The sequence below is a fragment of the Ceratosolen solmsi genome, unplaced genomic scaffold, assembly GCF_000503995.2.
Source record: "Ceratosolen solmsi marchali unplaced genomic scaffold, CerSol_1.0 scaffold7, whole genome shotgun sequence".
NCBI lineage: Eukaryota > Metazoa > Arthropoda > Insecta > Hymenoptera > Agaonidae > Ceratosolen > Ceratosolen solmsi.
The window spans coordinates 17560212-17578753 of NW_011948413.1; the positions used below are offsets into that span (position 1 = coordinate 17560212).

General features: G+C 33.2%; 1 protein-coding gene across 6 annotated transcripts in view; it reads left to right on the top strand.

The window, feature by feature from the left end:
- The window catches only part of LOC105367587 (uncharacterized), a 76274-nt gene that overhangs the window by 37868 nt on the left and 19864 nt on the right, over nucleotides 1-18542 (top strand). For 4 of the 6 annotated variants that reach the window (XM_011506350.1, XM_011506353.1, XM_011506354.1 and 1 more), the window contains exons 1-4: nucleotides 31-138; nucleotides 2264-4100; nucleotides 4450-4603; nucleotides 4874-5050. In XM_011506350.1, coding sequence (XP_011504652.1) covers nucleotides 31-138; nucleotides 2264-4100; nucleotides 4450-4603; nucleotides 4874-5050 — 2276 coding nt within the window. Of the gene's footprint in view, nucleotides 1-30; nucleotides 139-2263; nucleotides 4101-4449; nucleotides 4604-4873; nucleotides 5051-18542 lie in introns of those variants that run through there. The other 2 variants (XM_011506351.1, XM_011506352.1) reach the window with 1 other exon arrangement.

An 18542-nucleotide genomic window follows, 5' to 3' on the forward strand; every position in this document is an offset into this window, starting at 1 on the left:
TCCTGTTGTTCCGCTCGTGAGGATAGCGCGATGGCGAGGTCGAGGTTTTACGAAGACAATGGCAACTTTCGTTACGGGCTACATTGCTTTGGCGATGAGCTCGACAACGGGAGGTGGATGGACACGAAAGACGTTGCGGTAAGGATTGACGCGCAGCGGTTGCGAGGTGGACGAGTTTTGTGCGTAGGTTAAGGTTGTCCTTACGTTATTCTTGCTTCTTAGCGGTTGCGAGATACGTTTGTCTCGAGAAAACTCCAGTGATAAGGTATTTCGTGAGAGATCCGCGTGTCATTTGGTGGTTAAACGAAATGTGAAGTGAAGTGGGATTTTCCTATGTCAGATTCATCCTGAAACTCAATTTTTATTGATAATTATTAAAAATTGCGTTTTATAATATTGATCCCGAAGTAGTGAGTTTTTACTAGGCATTTACAAATCTCAGACTCATTGTGAATTGAGTTGAAAATCAAATCGATTGCTTTTATGTTGTAAATGCGTATAACATAAATTCTTTATGTTTTAAATGCATATTGAAATTTTAAAACGTAATACCAAATTAAAATATCATATTGTCGATTATTTATTAATTTAGTTAAAATTTGTGACGAATATAATAGTAATAAAATGTTTTATTAATAGATAGGCAAAAATATTGTCTGGTTGGTACTAAATCAATACACAATTTTGCATTCATTTCTAATAATCGGAGCTTTCTAGTAAGGTTTCATAAAAGTAATATTGAAATATATGTGTGTTGTGTTTTAATTATTATAAAATATTAAAATCCATGCTATATTAAATAATAAAAAACTTAAATAATAAAGAATTAAACAAAATTTTCCTAATTTTCTTGCTAATGTATTAATAAATATGTAATATAGAGAAATTAAACATTTTCATAAAATACAACTATACATAATTTTTATCAATGTCTTACCAAAAATGTTTTATTGATTGCAATAATAGTTATAGAAATACAATTAATTACATTCAAAAACCTATTTAGTAGTTAAAGTTTATTATATATATCATATGACTAAAGGTTATTAATACCTATAAATTGATTTACTAAAACTCATCAATATTAAAATTTAATAAGAATTTTAATTTATCATTTAAGTATTGTCCTTCCCTATATATCAAAATATTTTAATATAATTAATATTTGAAATTATATGTAATTTTGCTTCATCCTCTTGTCGACAGCTTTTTGATCGATTATTAAAAAGTAAGAGTATATAATTAACTATACCCTGTATTAAAAAAAAAAAAAATACAAAAAAAATACTTAATAATAATTAGGGCGGATCGTGCAATTTACATTGTTGTAATTTTCATTTGCATAAGTTTAATTTTCCCATCATTACAACTTTAAAATACTATCGTTTGCGAGTATTTAATTTATTATACGATGGCATGTAATATTATAAATGTTCGGTCTAAGTGATGCGTTGAGTTGCGACGTCAAAGTTGCAGATTAATCGATGAAAGCAACTTATTCACAGGAATGTGATTTCCATATGAGAATTCATGAGTAATTGCCGATGAGAGGATGACCTTGTTCACTTCAGACATTTGCATATTCAACTATAACAAATTAATTGCATTGTCGCATTGATACGAATGTAATAAAATCTGACTTTGTTTTTTGAATAAGCTATGCTAGAAAAATCATTAACTATAGCTATCTCATGTAAAAGAAAAAAAAAAGCAATTTAGTTTTAGGGATCAAATGTTGTCTAAGATATGTAAAGATAAAAATATTAGAGAAATCATTCGTTACTGTGGTTAAATTAATCTCTATATTGTTACGTCGTAGATCTGCTTTCCTGCGTAATACGTAATTGATAAATTATTCGATAGAATTATTCGGATATATAATGACAATATACTGGTTAATAAATAAGAGTTTTAGTTATTGTGTGTAATCACTGTTCTTCATTTATTCAAAATTAATAATTTATTATAAATAAATGAAAAATAAGTAATTTAATAATTGTTGCATGAAATCATAAAATTATTATCGTACGTTGAATAACAAAGAGGATAAAATATTGATCTTAATTTTAATTTAATTTGAAATTATCCTTTTAAGTTCATTTAAGATATTATGAATAATGTTAAAGAGATAAATAAAAAAAATCAGGAATAGAGGCGCGGAAACGCCATCTTACATTCTTTAATTATACCGTTGTATTAAACAACATTCAATCACCGTTTTTCATCATCAGGAGGTAAAATATTTTTGTCTTGTTTGTTCCAGGGCGATAACAAGAACGCGTCGAAGAAGGGTGCGCCACACACACGGGGCACTGCTATATCATTCGGCTTCCGTAAGCGGCTCGTGGCCACCGGCATCCCCGTGTCCCTAACCTCGAAGGAGTATCACCAGGAACCACATCAGCGTTCTAAATCCGTAGGACCGGAGCACGAGTCCCGACGTCGTCAAGCCGACGATGACTATTACCAACCATCCTCGCGCTACCAGAATTATTCGTCCTCGGGCCGTTCGACACCCAGATTAGCCCCGCCCAAGAAAGAATCCAGCGGACTCCCAATTAGAACAAATCGTTTTGGTTTCCGAAGCCAGCATCAGAAATTTACCGACAAAGTTACCGATCTCTCCTTCAATAATCACAACAATGTCAGCGACTTCAATGATCGGAACCAAGATAAGGTCGAGACATTTCAGAATCTTCATCGTCAGCATCATCAACCTCGTCACAACGAATATCAAGAGGATGTCAATTTCAAAGTGCGACAAAATCGGTCGCCCCATTCCCAGCAAATCAAATCACGACCTACGTCCGCCAATCAATCAGCTCATAACAATTCGTCTAATTTCGATGCTAATCGAATGGGCGTAGAATTCCAGGGGCACGCGAGCAAGTACACGCTACATTCCTCGCATCTACCACTACCGCAATACGCTGTAAGAATGGCGGACGCAAGCTCCAAGAGTGCCAAGACAGTAGCCAATCAAAATCGAAAAGTCGGGAATCCCCCGAGATCTATGGTTGGTACTTGTAGTTCGAAGGAAGGCTCGGGAACCGAGGATTCAGGAGTGGGAAGTCAGCACGGAGGTTGCTCGGACGAGAATGGAACGGGAGTGAGGTCGCGTTACGAATATTACGACGGCAGACAGACGCACAACAAGCCGAGAAAACTCGGTGTCATGTTAAATGGTAAAAGCTTCGACGTCCGGGACGTCGGCGATGATCATACCGTCACCGAGATCTCGGTCATCACGCTGCCCAAGAACTTTGCTCAACCGCCGTCCCATCACGCGAGTCCGAATCTCAATCTTAACACGGGATTAGTTAGAGAGAGAGCCAATCAGTACCAGAGGGCGATCTTCAATAAGGACAATCGCTACACCGACTCTACCACCTCGATGTCGACGACCTCGTCCGAAGGCTTCGACGAGGGCTTAGGCGAGGAGAAGGCTTACAAAGATAGAGCACGTACGGAGAAGCTAGTATCGTCCTCATCTTCTTCTATGGTGAGATCCGCCGATTTCAGTCCACCAAGTTCGGACGAGCAGGAGTTTGGTCATGGCGGGGAGGCAATGGCCGATGAGTATTCCTTTAGCTCCAACGACGATTACAATCAGCGACTGGACGCATTGCCAATAGTACCTTGCAACACCGTCACGCAAACGACTTCTCAGCATTTCAAAGCAATCTCCAATGCTGCTAAGAGCGGTGCTCTTCCTAAAAGTACACTGAGATCCGTTCTTCTTACAATCGAGGATCCGGCATTTGCAGCCGTAGCTGCGACAACGACAACATTGATAGACGACGAGACATCGCCGGTCGACAGTCTCTTTGACAGTCCAACAGCCAGTGTATCGCAATCGGACGTTAAAGTAACGAAGAAGGAGAAAAATTTCATGGAAAGATCCGGAAATACGATCGAAGATGACAGTCCTGGCACACCGACCAATGCCTCGAATTCATTGAGCTTATCGGAGGGCAGGGAGTTTTTCGATGACGAGATTGCTGATCAACCAGGTCTGGTGTTCGACGAGACTCTGAGGGACACATCGACCGCTAATACCGAGCAAAGTCAAACGATCATGGAAATCGCGCCAAAATTATGTGAGTTTATTCACCAACTGTCACATAAATGTCAATAAATCTTCGACTAACACGTTCGCCGTCAGATTGCATAGTTATGCAATTACATTCTTGGAAAATAAGACTTGTCAAATTAGTTAATTAGTTAAAAAATTATATGTATATCGAATTTACGTCCCATTATATAAATAATAATAAATAAATAATGATCTGTATGTTTATTAAAGGGTTTCATCGTTTAAGACATTACCGAGTCTCTTCCAATGAAGTCTAATGAAATTCTCTATGCTTACTAAGACTAACTAACAGCCTTATTTGAAGTCAACACGTTCACTTATCTATTTTTAATACAGTTTTATTTTACTTAAAGGTAAGAGTGTGGAGAACAGTCCAGTGCCTGAATGTAAAAGAAATCGAGCTGGTAGTGTTAATACGCTGTCTTCCTGCGAGTCACTTGCATCCGATGATCTCATGATGGATTACGAGCGCAGTGACGCCAGTTCATTTGGCGATACTAACAGTCGGTACGTCATTACATTTAAAATGAAAAATTATAATATCGTCCAATCATTGTCATCGTATGTTGAGCACGCAAATTGAGCAAATAGTGCAACGACGAAAAGAATAACTTAATGGTGATGATTGCATAATGGTCTACGGGCTGGGGGAGGGGTGGGAGTGGGATAAGCCGATTGCCCTTACATATGTACATTTACATAATACAAATTGTAACTTCAGGAATATCAGCACCTCGGAAGTGTGTATTATTTTTAAAATATATTATTTATTTTCAGAGGCAATTCCACGTTTGAAATGCAGGATTTGGATGATGCAACTAGTCTTTTGGAATTAGAAATACAGGGACAAGAAGTGATGAAGGAATGGCAATCGTTATTGGGACAGTCGAATCAGTCAATCGCCAATAATAATATTAATGCTGGTCTAAACAATAATCAAAATGCAGATTCTGGGTTTGTATATGTGCTATTATCAAGAAATTAATTTTGCGACAAAACCGTTTATTCACATTCTCATTGTACAATTTGTTATTGCTTTGAGATGGTAAACGATGAAAAAATGATGGTTTTTTCACAAAATGTTACAAAATTTGTTACAAATATACGAGTGTTTTATCTAACAATTTGAAGAAAATAGTAGTGGCACTAATTCTGCAAACAAATTCCTTTCTTTGAATTTAACTCCTATTACGCTTTTTAACAATTTCTTTATGTTTTATTATTTATTGACGCTGCATGCTTTTTATGCAATATATATATATATATATTTTTTTTCACAAAATACGAGCTTTGCCAATAAATGTTTGTTTATAGTCTTTTGTAAATGTTAAATCTTTTGTTAACTTATATCATTTTAACCTTTTACGTATAAATTAAAAAGGATCTTTTTACAATGTTAATTACAATGTTAATTGTAATGAGAATGAAAGATTATTGTTAGTAAATTTTACCAAACATTATTAATCTCTATTACATCTCTATTACTCAATGCTAAGAGTTAAAATAATAAGTTAAGCTTAATGGTAAAATGTTAGTTATATACCTCATTAGTTATACAATAAATTCAATATTGTGAAGCTTCTCGGTCTTCCTCTTTCGATGTTTCATGTCTGTTAAATTTTACAGTCCGTTAATTCGCCTGCAAATACGTCATATATTTTAATATGTTTTTGTTTTACTTATGAACTCGCATATTTTTTAAAAATATGCACTTTTATCATTGATTGGTGACAGTACAATTATTGATTATATGTCCATTCAATTTGTAGATTTTATTGAATAATTAAATATAAGTTTTAACATTGTCAATTAAGAAATTGTACAATAATTTAACTACTAAATTAACTATTAATGTAAAATTTATATATATAATTTTTAATATAAAAATTGAACAACTATGCACAAGTAAACTTTATTCTAAATATTTAGTTAAATATGTTTTTCAGAATGTAAGAAAAGTATTGCAATAATTCACATGATAATGTTACTTTCTAATTAATTAATTGTTTTAAATTACATAAATATAATATGTTTTCAAAGCTTCAATTAATAACACTTATTATCATAAAATTTTTATATATAAAAGTAATATTTAAAATGATATTTAAGCTTCATTTATTTAAAATTTTCATTATAAAATAAATTTCTAATTGTTTCATAACAAAGATCAATTGCTTGTATTTTTTTTTCCATTGAGTTAGCAAATAAATTGTTAATTATGTAAAAAAAAAAAAAAAAGAAGGAGCCATTTTATAGTGACAGTTTAGTGCAGTAATGATTATACATAAGTAAGTAAAGGCTAATTAAGGTAATTAGCTCGAATAAGAAAGCTTTTCATATTAGTAAAGAATGTCGATTAAATTAAAAATTTTTCAAATCTAATATCAAGTTTTGCTAGCATAGTTTGTTTTTTTTTTTTTTTTTTTTTTTTTTTTTTTTAGACATTTAACTGACTGATCGACGCATGATAGTTTAGATATCATAGAATATGTACCTACTGATGTAGTAGTGATCGTTCATTTCTTATGGTGGCAGCACAATCCATTTACTATAAACGCCATGAGTACCATGAGTCATTCTTAAATACAACTACTACTAACGTAATCATACTCACTTACGCATACGTAGTTTTCATTTCTCATATACGATGTTCAAATATCTCTATTTACGATCTTAATTAACTAATATACTTTCGTAATAATAAAATATGAAACTCTCGTTATACAATGTAATTTTGTATTTTTTTCAATATTACTGATAATTAAGTATAGTAAAAATATTTCTATACGAGAAATCATTTAATGTTTAAACGCACCGACTAATATAATAATTATATGATAATTATAAGTCGTATTTAATAAAGCTATATAATATAATAATTATGGGTGTTGTCAATAGTATTTTTAAAAGATTATTGCTTGACTTTATATTTCAATGGCAGCTATACTTTTACAATTCGAATGCATTTTTTTATCGAAAGTAATAGACAATAAAAATATTCATCCTTCGAGTACGATGCTTGAAAAAATAAGTATTTTTAATAATGACTATTGTAAAATATTTATGTTATCGTATTACGAATGATTGTATTTGATAATAAAAAAAAAAAAATGCTCTTCTTTACATAACGGTTTGTAAGTGGTGAAAATTAATATTAAAAATGTATTACATCTCATCTTTAAAGCTGATTAAATTTCATTATTTTTTATTTGTTGAGTCAATGCCAAGCTATGACTTCTAAAGATAACCTTCGGTTAAATTAATGTTTGAACTAGTCGTGAACTATTAAAATTCTCTTATAAATATGTTTTAATCGTCAGTTTGAATAATTTATTATATTTATCGATAAATCTAGTTATTCTTATTTGAAAAGTTATAATATTTTGAGAAAAAGTTTTTTTTTATTTTTTTTTTTTTATCGTCAGATTAATACTTTCAGGTCAAAACATGAATATTCTGTTTTGACATTTAATATAGTTATAAATTCATTTTAAATCAGTGCCTTATTGTAACGCTATAATAAACTATTTTCCATGTTTGTTTATTACTATTTTTCTTAAATTGTATGGAAGAAAGTCTGACTTCGTAAAACACTTAATACTTTTAAGTTATTTAATTTAAATATTTACGATTTTCCTAGTCTAAAATAATTCGCTTACTATCTTATTAATTAACAAGTAATAAAATATTTTAAGCGAGACTAATAAATAATGAAACGTTTAAGTATAATTTATTTTTATTATACATAAATTGTACAATATACGATTCGGAAAAAATTTAGAAATTGATGCAAGTCCATGCTTCTTGCCTCGTCGAAGACTTCATAATGTCGAAGTTCTTGTTTTAAAAAATATAAATGAAATTATATTATTCTTCTAATTAATACGTAATATCAATATTCTAATAGATAATGAAATTTGCCTTCGAACGAAAATAAGGGAATTTTTAAAGAATTATTACGACACCCTTTTGTATCCAATTGCTATCCAAATGTATAAGCTTTTTAAAAGTTTACATCGCAATAACTTGCACTTGCAGTAAATAATAATTGAAGTAAAACGATTACTTGATCATGTTCCAATAGTAAAAATTATGCGTAAATGCTGCTCAACTCGATGAAATACTATAGAATCCTCAGCGGTAATTATAAAACACAATTTTTAACAGTAAATTATTTAATAAATATTTCTAATAAATATTATTTTTTTTTTAACTAAAATACCCAAAAATTGTATAAATCAGACTTTAAATAAATAAACGACAATTTTTTGCTATTATGATTGTCGATATGGACAAACGATATGATATTTACGAATGAATATATATTGTCATTAATTTTTAACAAATTACGAAATAATTTAAGAATAAATTAATTATTCACGCATCTTCTTTGTATTTTTAATAGATGAAAAATTTCAATACTTTCATTCATTTTGATTTAATAAATGATAAGGAATTGAAACGATACTTACTACTTTCCCATTCGATCGAATATTTTTTTGTCTTTGTCCCGCTTACGAAATCTAAATCTTCCACACTTTCGCAGATAATAATTCGATGCATCTTTAAGTTTTTAATATCTCTTATCTCGACATTTCCAATAAAGTAGAATATTTTAATCAAAAAAAATAAATAGTTTTGCCGGTATGATGCTTACACACGGAATTATTACCGCTGATGATCCAGTAACAATGTTAAATTAAATATATTATTAATATGATTCATTAATATATATACATATATATATATATATATATATATATATATATATATATATATATTCTCTGTGCCTCTTTTATATGCTATTCGCTGGTTCCGCATAATCATTATCAAAATTTCATTTTTAAAGTCCGCGGAATCAATGGCAACATCAGTATTTTACTGCAGTCGTATATTAAATCGACCAATTTATTGTCACAATCTCATTAATTTTTACTTAAAAATTAAAGCTTCATTTTATTTTTATTTTGAAGGTTAATTATCCATTAACTATAATAGCATAATCATTTATTATTCGTACACAATATTTAAACGGTTAAGATAAATTTTATTACATTAGTAACCGCATAAAATTTATAAACTAATCCAGAATCCACACGTCGCGTGGACAGGAATAGCGTGACATCTCTATGCACCACTTAGTTTATCTTAAAAATATATCTCACGTCCTTGGCTACTCTAGCCTTTCGACCTGTCGAATCCCTGATATTTCTCGGCTTTAATATTAGCAGAAATGATCGTATATCTCCGGAGGCTACAAAAACTTTGGCAGTACTATTATACCGTTGATTGGTCTTTCTTTTCAATGCGGATTACTACACGAGCCAATTTTGATGCTTTGAAAAGGTAATCGGCGAATTAATAGTTGTCAATGCCGATGTGTACATTTGCGCACATATGAGTCATTTTACCGTAGTAATTTGCTTACGAAAGGCTTTTAACGATGCCATTCTTACGTTGGATCTCGAGAATAATGGTCGATCGATTGCCGATTAAATAGATAATACAGATGGTCGACAAGCTTCCAATCGCTAATAGTTTGGAAATAATTCCTTTATTTTTCCAATAATTATTTCCAATTTGAATGCCCTGGTAAACTACGTACTTATTAGTAAGAAAAAAAAAACGTAAACAATAACAGTTTGTAGAACGCTAAGTATATAAGCATAAAAGCGAAAGGGAACTCATGGCAATGCTTTAACCTGGCAAAACTTATACTTTTAATGCAACGCAACACAGTGGCAAAATTCACAGAATAATTGGAGCGATCAATCGAATGAGCTCGTTGCGTTATTATTAACATAATTACCAAAATTCTTCCGCAACTTTTCTAAATTGTCGATGATTAAATTAATAATAAACTCATATTTATAAGGATATCCAGCATGTCGCGACGAAATCAATTAGAAAATACGTAAAGTGACGTCGTTCGTTAAAGTGCGTGACTTGTCGATTTCATACAGTTCTTCTCGATCATCATGGGGGGTCTGCTGCAGTTCGTAGGTAGAATAGATTTTTTTTTTTATTTTTTTTTTTTTTTTAAAGGGCACGTCTTCCCACTCTCATACTCTGGATTTGTTCCAATTCTCAAAATCAAGAGCTCAGCCGAGTCTTAAGCTTGTAGGCAAAACATGCTGGCCCCACCCCACCCCCTAACCCATCACGTCACCGTTCCATTCTGCAGAAAGGAAAAATCCGCAGAGCTGCTAAGGACACTTGCCCGCTCGGCCACTAATGACCACCGGCACGATGAGCACGGCGTGAGTTAATGTTTCCGGCCGACCGGGGCGTCAGTCATATCTATAGGTCCTCTTACCTATTCCCTTCGCCCGGCAGCCTCCTTAATCCTCTACCTGGCCTGCAATAAACCGCGCACCCTCGAGGAGTCGTCCCCCATAAAGCCATGGGATCCTGGAAATCGGCGGCTCGATCGGACGCGGCGCGCGCCTCCCCGGGAGTCGCCGGCGGCCAGCGGAACTGTGTGGCTCTCGTGTCAGTCGGCATAGCACCGTTGGCTTGCGTGCACATCCTCGGCTCCGTCTTCCCGCGACGTCGCGTCGCCACCGGCATCCTGCGGCCCCCGAGGATAACCCTGCGGTATGCCGTGGACCGCGGCGCTGCGGCTTGGCTTTTTTGTTCCCCGATCGGGTTTCGTGCGCACGCACTCTCACGTAGCGAGTCGCGGCTTCGCGGTTGTGGAAAGGCCTGGCAGTGCTGATTTTTCGTGCTAACTCGGCGCGCGAGTTTTCCTTGTGCCACCGTTCCGCTAGTGTTGTTCGATTGTACTTGCTTTGCGCGGAACGGCCCCCGGGGGTTCGGGGTTCCCAGTGACTTTTACCGGATTGGTGACGCAGGGGTCACGAGGAGGAGGCACCTTGTGTGCGCGTGTTTTTTTTTTTTTTTTTTTTTTTTTTTTTTTTTTTTTTTTTTTTATTATTATTGGTGTTTGAGTGTGTACGCGTGCGGGCGCGTGGTGCGTGTTGCGGGGTAAAAGAATATCAAATGTGGATTATCAAAGGTGAATGTCACTTTTAGATAATATAATTGTCCGCAATGTGATGGGCAGCATTGACAATTAAATATGTCAAGGTATATAAGTATTATTTAAAAATATACTTTATTGTCTCGATGAAACGAAGATTTTAGCAATTCTATGAGAGTTAAAATAAAATGATTAAACTATTAAAGCTTCAAGCCTAAGATAACGTAGATTCCTTGCTAATTATTTACTTTTATTGAACATCGAAATAGTTGATAATTGATTTAGATGAATAATAATTATTAATATTTTCACCGTCAATGACTTGAAAGAGTATGATCAACGAATTGCTTTTTGTTTATAAGGCAAAGAGTTATATTTAAAAATACTTTATCGTTTATCATTTGGGTTTCGGAAGAATGTCGTAAATCAATAAATAAATATATATATATATATATATATATATATATATATGTATTTGTTTTTCGCGTTGTCCCTTATTATCATACTATCAAAAATTTTAATAAAAAAATTACTTAAATAATATATTTTCATTATTTCCTCGCATTCATCGCTTTTTTGTAATTATTTTAGTTTCTTCAGCATGATAATTTTGTTTATTTTGTTGCGAAAAATATTTCAGGATAATTATGTTACTTTCTTTATATTTTAGTAGGTTATTGTAATATCCCCCCTCCGTCCCCACCCCCTTACAAATCGTCCGCAATAATTCCATATTTATTATTAATATTTTTAAGGCAAAATATCCAATAATCACCAATCCGTATCATATAGGATTAAATATTCGCATTCATAAACTATTAATAAATAAAAATCACGTATTTAATGAAAATAATTTTTACTTAATGTAGGAAATATAATAACCATATGAGTTAATTAATGAAACGATGCATTGATATTCCATATTATAAATCATATGCAAAATGTAGTACTTTTCCAATACTAATGTACCAGCGGCACGTCATTAATTAATAATAAAAAAAACATTATTTATTTAGATCAGATTGTAGAATAGCTAAAACAAGCTATTAATATAAAATGTAACTAGTTGTAGTTATTATTAATAACATTACATATTGAATATTATGTTTGAAAAGAATAATCATTTTCTCATGAATTTTCTTCCAATTTAAATAAATGTAAAAAAAAGAGAAGTTTATACATCTGTTTAATTATGCACGAATTAATTTCTCATTAAAGTAAGAATCGTTATAGTTGCATTTATGAATTATAATTTTGTAGTGAGCAAAAAGTATTTTATGAACGATACTTTCTAAATAATTTTCAAGACATTTTAGCTAAATACATAGCAATTTAATTATTAAGTCGCAAAATAACTCGGAAGCCGATGATTCATACTTTCAAGCTATTCTCGTTAATAGTTGCAAAGCCTTTTATCTTATCAAATTTTGCATGTGGTTAATTTTTAATATCACCCACTACAAATTGTACACGTGATTTGTATTCATTAAAAGTTGTTGAATCTAGAGTGATCCCATGTAAAAGTGAGCTTATAGTCACAACTTAAAGAGATTTCGTCCGATAAAGTCGAAATGATATAATTCAAAAGAATCTTTAGTTTGTAATATTTTTGACAAGATCGCAACTTCTTGCATCGATGTTACTTTATACACCAAACGGTGTGAATGATTAAAAAAAATTTTTTATTTCGAATTACTCATTATAAGCAAATAATCATCATGTCGCCATAGTGTAAAATAATTGCCTCTACTGCGTATATTAATGAGCGTTAATATTTTAATATTTGCTTGCACTAGCGGAATATTCAGTAAATAAATTGTAATTATGATGTACGACCGGGCTGGAATTATCGACTATACGCTCTCTTTGCAAGAGGATCAAGCGAGAATTCACAGACAAGTAGCGTTAAGTTTGCAGAAATAAGTCGGAAAGTGCAGGTTCGCTAGCCACAGCCAAAAATTTACTATAAAAAAGCAGAAAGAAAGAAAAAAACAATGAACGTGTCGGTGTTTTGTGTTCTAGCGCGCTAATAAAGCGGACGCAAATCGTCGATGAGGACGAACAGGGTGGGGACTACTACCAGCTGACATTCCCTAACTAACTCGGCACTACTGGCCAGTTACTAACGCCCCCGTCATCGAATAGGCCGATAGTGAAGCGAGACTTCCCATATAGAGATAATAAAAAATGTCCAATGAGAATGCGAGAGTCAAAAAAAAAAGAGTATAGCGTGTCCGCGCGCTATACTCGTCTGAAATTATCGCGGCGTCCCTTGTCCGTCCTATTTCGGATCGCTTACCGAAAATAGGATTTGGAAGGGATTGGAGATAAAGTGAGAGAGAGAGAGAGAGAGAGAGAGAGAGAGAGAGAGAGAGAGCGCGCGAAACAGCAACCAATAAATAATGTGCCAGAGACACGGAGAGAGAGAGAGAGAGAGAGAGAGAGAGAGAGAGATGACTAAGGGGCAAAAGGAGTGAGGTGGTGGGAGGGCGAGAGAGAAAGAGCGCAAATACTTTTTTTTTCTAACACGGAGTCTTGCGGCGGAACCGCGTACTTGATTTTTTCTCTCTTGTTTCCGGACTTCACGCAGTGAACCGAAAATACTCGGAGCCGCTTGTCCTCAAGGACTCGAAATTTTCTAATTTCTTTCCTTCGTTCCTTTTTTCTTTTATTTTTCTTTTCCATTCGACAGGCTCCGTGTATTTATTCCACGTAAGAACATGGAAAGAGCAATGTATCGTTGATCAACGGTTTTAATTCACTTACAGCAAGAATTTGCTTCACCATATCAGAAAATTTAAGGAAATCCGGTGTTGATAAAATATTTTGCATCTTATTATCCTAATATAATCACTAGATCGTAACGATGGACTTACTCTCAGGGCCGTATGAATCTCAATTCATTTATACAGAATGATGAAATTTTATTAAATAATATTTTTGTATTCTATTATCACTCACAATACTATTATTATTATTAACTATCATCTATATATTTGCTAACAGAATAAATAATTGCAATCAATTGGACGTCCAAGTACATTGATTTACTTAGAGTTAAAAGTTTGCTTTAATTGTAACCTTGGCAAAGAAGAAAAAAATAATATTGTGAAAAAAATATGTTTAAGAATAAAGTTGATCTACAGTAATTTTCCATATTAATGATTTTTATATTACAAGAAGGTAGAAAATAAATGGTAAAAGATGGAAATTTTGATTCAAATAATTTTTCAGATTAAAATTTAATATGACTAGTGGTTAACCAACGATAAGTTTTTTTTTTTGTTTTATCATTTAAGTGAAAAATGTCCACAAGCAATATTAACTGAAAATTACCAAAAATATCAATTTTATCTTAAATAAGTGTCGTTTATTAACATTAATATAAATAATATTAAAAACTATAAATATCAATACAACAGAGTCGATCGTTCCTGGTCATTTACAATTTTAAATATAACGCAACGTATAAAATTATTATACTCAGTCTTCGAAAAATTAGCTCTTCCCATTCTTATATACTAATATTAACTATTCGTCCATTAGAAATTTTAGTAAGCAAATTTACTCAAAATATACGTTATTTGAAAAGTGACCCATCGTGATAATGTGACTTCCACATTGATTTTACACATAGGCCAAACCCTATTTAAATTAAAAAAATTTATACCGCATTATTGATATATGTATACACATACACGCGTGCATACATATATATATATATATATATATATATGTATATATATATATATATATAGACATTGTGTGCGTGTGTGTGTGTGTGTGTGCGCGCCTGTATGTATATTGAGAAACCAAAAATAAATATACTCTCTTGCATTATAAACATAATAAAGCAAATAAAGTAAAAATAATATTTACAAAAAAAAAAAATAAATAAATAAATAAATAATAAGAATGATGATGATGATGATGATGATGATGATAAAAACAAAGAAAGAAAATAAGGTAACTTGGAAACGGACCTAAATGATGAAAACAAAGAAATATATGAAAAGTTAGGAGGAGGCTTCGTAATATAATGAAAGAATTGTATTTTTTGCATCAGAGATTTTTGGTAAAATCACGGTGTCAGTGTCGTGTTGACAAACGTTAACGAGAAACAAGTGCGCGCCATACTTTCTGGGGTTTTTATTTTCGTATGCCAGCCTCTCTGTAAATATGGCTAAATATCGCAGCGAACTATAAGGTCGAGGAGGTATGCGACGAGGCTATAATAAGGAGGACGAATGGTGAGACCGATGAGGAAGAGCGAGGATCTCGCGGAGGCGAGGAAATCGTCGTCCGGGAAAGTGAATAACGCTGGCACGACGAACGGCTGCGGCGTGACAACGTCGTCGAGCAATGGGATCCATTTGTCAGCAAACGGGTAAATAATTAGCAGCTCGCGCGTCTGCGAGGCTTCACATTTTCGCGTACTTTACTTATCAGATAAAATTAAAAAAACATTATTGATGATAAGTGAACATTGCAGTTGAACATTTTATTTCGATATAATTCTGGACATTTTGGCCGAATGAATTATGAATTTGATGTCGGAATTAAGGACGGGATTCAAGGGTGGGGTGTTTTTGGGTTGGGGGGAGGAATCCGTTGATTGGTCACGGACGAGAATAAATACAATTTCATTATTTGCTACGGTGATTTTTTTTTTTTTTAAGCATTTTTGGCGCAATGATTGCTTCGATCCTTATTACATTATAAATGTAATTATTTCGTACTTTTTAATACGTACCCATTGATTTCTCTTATACGCGTAACTTTTGTGCCTTTTTTTCTTTTCTTATTTTTTCCTTTTCTCTTTTGGTAGTTGATTTAAAATGTTCAACTGCGGTTAATGGACAGTGTGCGCTCAGTAGATTTAAAAACATAACAAGATGAGTATTATTGCTTAAAAGCTGTGTAAGGCGGATGTTCTTACATCGGATAGGTCCGTGTTTAGATACAAAATAGTCATTTGTATTGCTCAAATATTTATATTGATATACTTTATTATATCATAATATTTATGTATTATAAAGATGATAATAAATCTAGTTTAAAAAATATAGTTTTTCATTAGACTACAATTACTTTGCTTATTCCGTTCTGTGCTTTTAAACGAAGCTGTTGAATTCTTTTGATTTAATAATCGACTAATTGTAATAATTGAATTCAAGTCTATATTTTATAATGAAATTTTATATTTAATCATTATCTGAATTGTTATTTTCTTCTTCTTTTTTTTTTCTTTCTTTCTTTCTTTCTTTCTTTCCTTTTTTCCTCTTGTCATGCATCTCAAATTTGACACATTTCTTAGTTAATTTTATTCCTTCGTTTTATATTCACATACATCGCGATTTTATAGCCCTCCATTTGCGAATAATATTTTCTTTTGCAAGTTGACATTGGATGTTATTAATGACTTAAAAGGCAATATTACATTTTAAAAGTAATGAAATATAATGCACGAATTATATCGAAGATTGATGTATACAAGAAAATGAAAGAGGTAAAAACAATATTATCAGACATTTTCAAATACGTGTTCGATACGTACACGTAAGTTTAACTATCGTTCTTAATTAAAAAATATACGCTGCACATTCAAGCTTATTTTATTTACAATTAATTCAATAGTTTTTGTAACAATGCACGCTTTTTATTTGCTCGACGATATTGTCTTGTACTACGATTGTCAAAAATTTCCGCACTTATGCAGCAGTAATGGAGAATCGGATGTTCCTTTACATTTAGTATTTATAAATATAATAATTCAAAATGTAATTGTATCGCTTTCGCCGTAAAAGAAAAAGCAAAAACAACAACAACAACAACAACAAAATTTCACGTGTTTGTTTGATTATTTTGTGGTATCTAAATTTTGTAGATATCGTAGATTAAGCTTTCACTTATATTCTCAATGCTTACATTTTCATCAATTTTCAAATACTTATTACTCACGAATGAGAATTCATTTATAAATATATTGATTTTCATTACTTTTATTGTCACTTTTCTATACTCGAGTGAAATTTGTGCCGAAATGTGCGGCAAATCTATTAACAATAAATACAACAGCTAGATTCTTCATTTCTCCCAATCGAACATTGAATTATTATTATTTAGCTAATGTAAGAGAAAAAACAATGTCTCGGCGTAGTATCGCATTACATGCTATCGCAACAAAGATAGTGTAGCATAAAACGATTAGGTTCTAAAAATAAAAGTACTTTTGGTTGAGAGGCGAGACTGCAACTATCAAGAACGACTTGCTTCAAGATAGCTCCAGTGAAAGCTGAAAAGCAGTAAAAGCTGTTGCCTCGACAACACAAAAAGATAATAATATTTTTCATGCTTATTACGCGCACTAAAGTTGAGCAACATTATAAGCGTAATCGCAATCATTAATCAAGTTCACTCGGTTGATGTCCATCCGGACCGGCGATGTTACTTAATACCCCGATAAACCCCATCCAATTAGCTCGCACTTACTCGATGTCTGTGTAAGTGCAAAGTGCTCGAGTGCCGTCTCCGCCGCATATAATTGCGGATATGGTAGCGCGTGGCAACCGGTTCGGTATCTCAACCTTCACTCGTTAACGATTACGGAGACTGCATAATGCGAAGATGCAGTGTACGCGCAGTTTTGGCCTATGGTATTGTGCCCGCCTCCGTCCCACCTCCGCCCCACCTCCGCCTCACCACCGCCTCACCACCGCCTCACCACCGCCTCACCTCCGCCTCACCACCGCCTCACCTCCGCCTCACCACCGCCTCACCTCCGCCTCACCACCGCCTCACCTCCGCCTCACCACCGCCTCACCACCGCCTCACCACCGCCTCACCTCCGCCTCACCTCCGTCCCACCTTAGACCCACCTTAGACCCATCTTAGCCAGACGAGATTATTCCCTCGATTTATCATCAATGCGACCTTGTGGCCAATGCTTTATTCCCCTTCGGACGGCTCGACGTTTTTCGATCTTTTTCCCTTTATTATCGGCGAATTGGAGGTTATTCCAGAGAGGAATTATATCGCGAATTATCTGCAGTTTATCCGTACCTTTGAAAACTCTCTGCCATTGTTTACCGCGAAATACCGCGAAGTACGAGCTTGCGTGTGTAAGGTGTATCAGCTTCCCTAACAAGTCAATAATCATCGACTTTCTTGAACGAGGAATCGATTATACCTTAGAGAAAATTAATTTTGCAAAGTTATAATACCTCGGCTGAATCGACAATTTTTTAAAACTACATATCCAAAATTATTATAAACATTCTTGTATGGCACATTGTAGGTATCGAGCCTTAACTGAATTCTATCGCTGCGAGAAAATATATATACACACAACTTATATAAATTTAACAATAACCACGTTAAGGTTATATGGGCCATTGTGTTTTAAAGTCATTTTTTAAGTAATTTTTTATCTGTTCAATAATAATTGATTATTTTTACACAATC